The sequence below is a fragment of the Lissotriton vulgaris genome (genome assembly GCF_964263255.1).
Source record: "Lissotriton vulgaris chromosome 8 unlocalized genomic scaffold, aLisVul1.2 SUPER_8_unloc_1, whole genome shotgun sequence".
Taxonomy (NCBI): Eukaryota; Metazoa; Chordata; class Amphibia; order Caudata; family Salamandridae; genus Lissotriton; species Lissotriton vulgaris.
Genome location: NW_028240615.1, coordinates 8,026,108 through 8,032,107, shown reverse-complemented (window position 1 = coordinate 8,032,107; position 6,000 = coordinate 8,026,108). Strand labels below are relative to the sequence as shown.

Genomic DNA, 6,000 nt, shown 5'->3' with positions numbered 1-6,000 from the left:
CGGGGAGATGGACGCGGTGACCGTCTGGGAGGCTATGAAGCCCACCCTGCGGGGAATAGATATTGCTTGGTGTGCGTCTGCTCGCCGGACTCGGCTGGAAAGCATTGTTGCTGCTGCAGCGCGGGTAGAAGAACTTGAGGCTCGCCATAGTGAGGCACCTGATGATGTCGCGCTGCGGCTGCTCCTGCAGGCGCAGCAGTCTTACTCCTCGGTCTTATTAGACGAGGCTCGCCAGGCGTGGTTGGCCACCCGTAGCCGGGTGTACCAGTGGGGTGACAAGTCTTGCACTATGCTCCATAGGCTTTGCTAACAGAACTTGCAGCCTCTTACACTGCCGGGCCTTGTTGATGGCGCAGGAGTGGCGATCACGGACCCGGCAACTCTTGCAATGAGCTTTGCGCACTATTATGGGCGTCAATATGCCTCCCGGGAGACTCTCCCCTGCCGATATCGCGGATTACCTTGCGTCGGTTCCCCCATCTGCTGTGTCCGATGAGGTGCGCGATGCCCTGGATCTTCCCCTGACGGCTGAGGAGCTGGGTGACGCGCTGGGTCAACTGAATGTGGGCAAGGCGCCGGGGCCGAGTGGATTCCCCAGCGAATTCTATAAGAAGTTCCATCTGCAGCTCGGGCCGCATTACTTGCGGGCCCGGAGCAGGCGCGAGAACATGGCCGCCTCCCACCGGATTGGCGCCATGCCGAAATCGTGGTGTTCCTGAAGCCGGGTAGGCCCCCTGATCACCATGAATCTTATCGCCCCATATCCCTTATTAACTTCGAGGCCAAGCTCCTGGCCAAGGCGTTTGCGAACCGTTTGCTTCCACACATCTCAGCTATTGTTCACCCAGATCAGGCAGGTTTTATGCCGCGCCGGGCAACGAGGCACAATATACGGCGGGCGCAGGCTGCGATAGAAGCGATCGGGTCTTCGGAGGATCAGGCGGCACTACTGTTGGCCGATATCGATAGTGCCTTTGATTCGGTCAGCTGGACCTTTCTTTTTACCCTGTTGCCGCTGCTGAACCTCGGCCCGGTCTTCCTCTCCTATGTCAGGCTGCTTTATACCGAGGTCACCGCCTCGGTGCGTATCTCAGGGGCGGCATCGGCTCGTTTCCCGGTGACCAGGGGCACGCGTCAAGGGTGTCCGCTCTCCCCTTACCTCTTCGCGCTGGCCATGGAGCCGCTGGCCACCAGGGTACGCCATGATGTGCTCTACCGTGGCTTCGTGTGGGGTGCGGATCATTCGGACCGCATAGCTCTATATGCAGATGATGTGCTGTTTTTCATGACCGACCTGCAGCGTACGGGCCCTCGTGTCCTGGAACTGATGCAGGAGTTTGGTCGGGCGTCGGGGCTCTTCCTTAACCCGCGCAAGTCGACCCTATGGGTGCTGGGGGGTGGCGCGGTGGACTGTCCTTGGGCTGCATCCCTTCAGGTGGCTGTGGAGGGTGTGAAGTACCTAGGTGTTTTCCTCTCTGCTTCGCCCGCAGTGGCGTGGGACCGGAACGTCCAGCCAGTGTGGGATCGGGTCCAGATGGACGTCAAGACATGGACGCGTATGCCTCTTAACATCTACGGCCGGTCGGCCATCTTTAAGATGGTGGCCTTGCCCCGTCTCCTCTACCAACTACAGAATCATCCCTTTCAGATTGACACACTGCTCCCCTTCGCTCTCGACGCTGAAGACCTCTTGGGAGGGTGATGTTGGTCCTCTGGATGAAGACGACTGGCGCGAGGCCCTTGAATCTCCCCGTGGTGCTGCTATAGCTATCCGCCTCCGCTTCATCCAGTTCAAATACCTCCACCGAGCTTATTATACTAGAGACCGTCTATGTCGGGCGGGCCTTATTGCGACTCCGGAGTGCCTGAGGTGTGGTTCCGAAAGGGGCACCCTTTTTCATACTGTGTGGTCCTGTGAGAGGCTGACTCGATTCTGGGCCGGGGTTTGGGACTGCTTGTCCGAGGTGTTGGGGTGGGACCTGCCTCGTACCCCTAGGTTGGGCCTTCTTCATGTTCTAGAAAACGTTGGGGGCAATATTTACAAACGCCATCTGTTGTTGCTGGGGCTTGTGGTGGCGAAGAGAGATCTGGCGCAGGCCTGGAAGAGCGAGCGCGCCCCCCCACTCGGTGCCTGGAAGGCGGGCCTGGACTTCCTCATGGGTCTGGAGCAGCCTGTTTTCGAAGCCCGGGGGTGTCCCCGCAAACATTACAAAATTTGGAAACGGTGGGCGGACTACAGGGGCCTGTCCCTCGACCCCCCCATGGACGTTGATGATGCACTACCGCTGGATGTGGATCCCGCACCCTAGGCTGCTGGCCGGCTCCACCTTTGTATCCCATCTCATGTTGCTGAACTGTGATCACGTGCACTGGGTTAGGGTGGGATAAGGGGTGGGTAGCTGCGGGCGGGGTTGGTTGGTGTTCTTGGGGTTGGGTGGGCGGGGGTAGTTCGACATCTCTCATTCTATAACACTGGGTTCAGTGCTGCGTCAATGCTGTGTCTTTTCCTATCTGTCGTTGACAGTCTCATCCTGACTGTGGAGGGCTGTACTGAAACTTGCTTGAACTCATAATAAAATTGGTTTTGAAAAAAATCAGGCACATCACTCTATGGCTGTTACCTTGGCTTTTGTGTCTGAGGTGTCAACGCTGAGCCAGTGATACTCTTTTTGGAATTCCAGATGAGTTGTTTTATTGCACTTCCTGCTCATGGCTCCTCTCTCTCTCCTTCTCCCTCTTCTCCTCTCTACTCCTCTCTCTCCTCTTCTCCTCTCCTCTCTACTCCTCTCTCTCCTCTTCTCCTCTTCTCCTCTCCTCCTCTCCTTCTCCCTCTTCTTCTCCCTCTTCTCCTCTCCCCTCTTCTCCTCTCTCCCCTCTGCTACTCTCCCCTCTTCTCCTCTCCCCTCTCCCCTCTTATCTCTTCTCCTCCCCCCTCTCCCCTCCCTCCCCTCTGTTTGTGAACAATAACCATGTGGCACTCTGACTAAACTGCACAATACCTATGTCTCTTTCTCTAGGTGAAAATGCCAGATGTAGAGTTTTTTGTCAATTTGGGTGATTGGCCTTTAGAAAAAAAGAAGTCCTCTCAAAACCTTCATCCCATCTTCTCGTGGTGTGGATCCGCGGACTCAAAGGATATTGTGATGCCAACCTATGACTTAACAGACTCTGTTTTAGAAACCATGGGCCGGTAATAATATCCAAACTTTTCAGAAATTGTATGCATTGTTTATGCCTCCCCTTAAGGACTGCTTATTTTGCCTGAAGAATAATCCCATTGTTTAGCCTTGCTGTGAGAGTCTTACCTATGTTTGAACTATTGTAGAGGGTCCAGCCGGTTACCCATTCTTTTTTGATTTGAAGTTCTAACTTGAATGATTAGATACGTCATCAGCAAAGCTTTAGGTTGTACTCTTAAGAAATCGAAAACACACGGTATTTGCTTGTCTTAAGCTAGAACAATTACCAAAACATCTATACACAAAAATAAAATGTAGCTCAATTGGGAGTTGAGGAGTATTCCTTGCATGCCTAGGTGGACAGTTACTATCTACCCATAATAATCATCATTCATTATTTAACAAAGAACTCTCGTACTGAAAGGAATGTATTTTGCAGAAAAATGTGTAAATGAAACAGGGGCTCAGTCGTACATTGAACACATAGTCTTATGGGAAACAGCCTATGGATATCAACAATCTCTTCCCATTAATATTCCCCACATTTGCTAATGTGTGTGCATACTCCTATCTGATCACAATTCCTGAAATGCAATCGACTGGACAGTCCGCATATTTATGAAAGGCATCCCTATATCTGAAGATGGCAGGCTCCTTGTTCCTCTATGCTCCCACCACTACAGTGTCACAATGTTATTAGGATGTATAAACTACAGATACATTTGTATTACAAAAAAAAGATTTGTATGAATATTTCGGTCTAATAAATATGTGACCATTAATATTAAATATTCCACAAATTGGATTTAATCAATAATAGAAGAAAACATTTGGCAGTGCATCCAGTTGTATGATCTTGGGGATGTGGCTGGACTCTAAGCTCTCTTTTGATCACCACACCAGGACGGTGGCCGGGAAGTGCTTCGGAAAAATGAAAGGCCTTCTGAAGACCTTAGATGATCACCCCGTAGCCGCCAGGAAAACGTTAGTCCATGCACTGGTGACTTCCTGCCTGGATTATGGGAATGCTCTATACCTAGGAGCCAGTGGCAAGAGCCTTCAGGGACTATAATGTATTCAGAACTCGGCGGTCCACCTAGTCATGATGCTCCCTAGGAGAGCTTCTTCGAAGAATGCCCGAGCTACCCTACACTGGCTCCCGGTGAAGTAGAGAATTCTCTTTAAGGCCTTGTGCGTCAGTCAACGCATCTTGCAGGGAAAGGGTCCGAATTACCTACTGTCCCCCTATACCCCTACCAGGGCCTTGCGGTCCCAGGGGTCGGGACAGGTTAAGATCCCAGCAATTAAAAGAGCGAGAATAGGGGGTCGATCCTTTCGCTATCTAGCCGCTAAACATTGGAACGCTCTTCCCCTTGAGCTCCGGATGGAACAATCTGAAAACCTATTCCGGATAAAATTAAAGACTATCAGCCAGATTCATCAGGTGAAATTGCGCTCGCAAAGGGCCAGATTCTGAGAATCTGGCCCTTTGCGAGTGCAATTTTTGCATTTGGGATTCATCATCCCAAATGCAAAAATCGCTGATACAGAATTCGCAAATTTGCGAGGATTAGCATTTAAGGAATCTCTATTAGAGATTCCTTAAATGCTAATCATGAAACATTTGAAAATTGCGAATTTGCAATTTTTGGCCGCTATTTATCGCGAGGTCAAACCTCGTGGTAAATAGCGAAAACTTAGAAAAATGCATTTAAATGCATTTTTCTAAGTTGCATGTTACACACACACATGTCCTTTGGACATGTGTGTGTGTGACATCTGTGTGAATTTACATTTCAGGGGTGTTACAGGGTGTCTTTTGGACACCCCTGCACCCTTGAAATCTCAATCTCATTTGCGATTAGCTAATTGCTAATCGCAAATAAGGAATGACTCCCTATTCATTCCTATGGCCCTTTAGGCCCATAGGAATGAATGGGGAGTTATTCCTTATTTGCGATTAGCAATTAGCTAATCGCAAATAAGGAACCTGTAGGAATCGCAAAAAATACTGCGATTCCTACATGAATCCCGTTTTGCGAGTCTGGAATAGCGATTCCTTATTAATCGCTATTTCAGGCTCGCAAAACTTCCCAATGATGAATCAGGCTGATAGCTCTTCCAGATATAGATTCATTAATCAGCCTGCTCAATTCTCTCATTACTAACAGTGTCAAGGGGCTGCAGCATGGGGACACACTAGTTAGTGTAACCATGCGCTTTATACGCTCATTTATTATTATTATTATTATTATTATTATTATTATTATGATGGACGTTGTATATTGCATCTTCTTACCCAAGTGTACTTGATATTTTCTAACTTCTTAGTGTAGAGATGATACTGATGGCGCGCGGGACTACCAGCTCAATTTAGCATACTCACCTGGGCCCATAAACATTCACACTCTGAACTAGTAGTCCTACCTTTTTACTACTTACAGCCTATCAGTACTTTGAGTCCTTTTAGGACTCATACCTGTAAACCATGACTTACCAATTCTTGTCACCTATGCTATAAGTCCGAGGGATCGAAAAAGGTGTCGGAATAATGGGTAGTTATTTAACATTTTACTTTTCCTGAAATAACCAGAGACTCTGGAGAAGTTTTAAACACTTTATCTATGAAAGTTTCGGTGAGTCTTTGTCCAAATTACAGTGACCATAAATTTTACAAGCAAGAATACAATTAATAAGACATAAAGTTTGCAAGAAATCTACAGTAACACCTTTAAACATTGGTACCTGGGAAGGTTGAGAAAGGGAAATAGCACAAGGACATACTACACAGATTATATTTACCTAGAATGGTATGAGGACC

The 6,000-nt window shown here is 48.8% G+C and overlaps 1 protein-coding gene across 1 annotated transcript in view; it reads left to right on the top strand.

Moving 5' to 3' along the window:
• Positions 1-3,021: 3,021 nt before the first annotated feature.
• The window catches only part of POGLUT2 (protein O-glucosyltransferase 2), a 124,904-nt gene continuing 121,925 nt past the window's right edge, over positions 3,022-6,000 (top strand). The window contains exon 1 of the mRNA XM_086947886.1: positions 3,022-3,190. Coding sequence (XP_086804012.1) covers positions 3,024-3,190 — 167 coding nt within the window. The 5' untranslated portion in view covers positions 3,022-3,023. The remainder of the gene's footprint in view (positions 3,191-6,000) is intronic.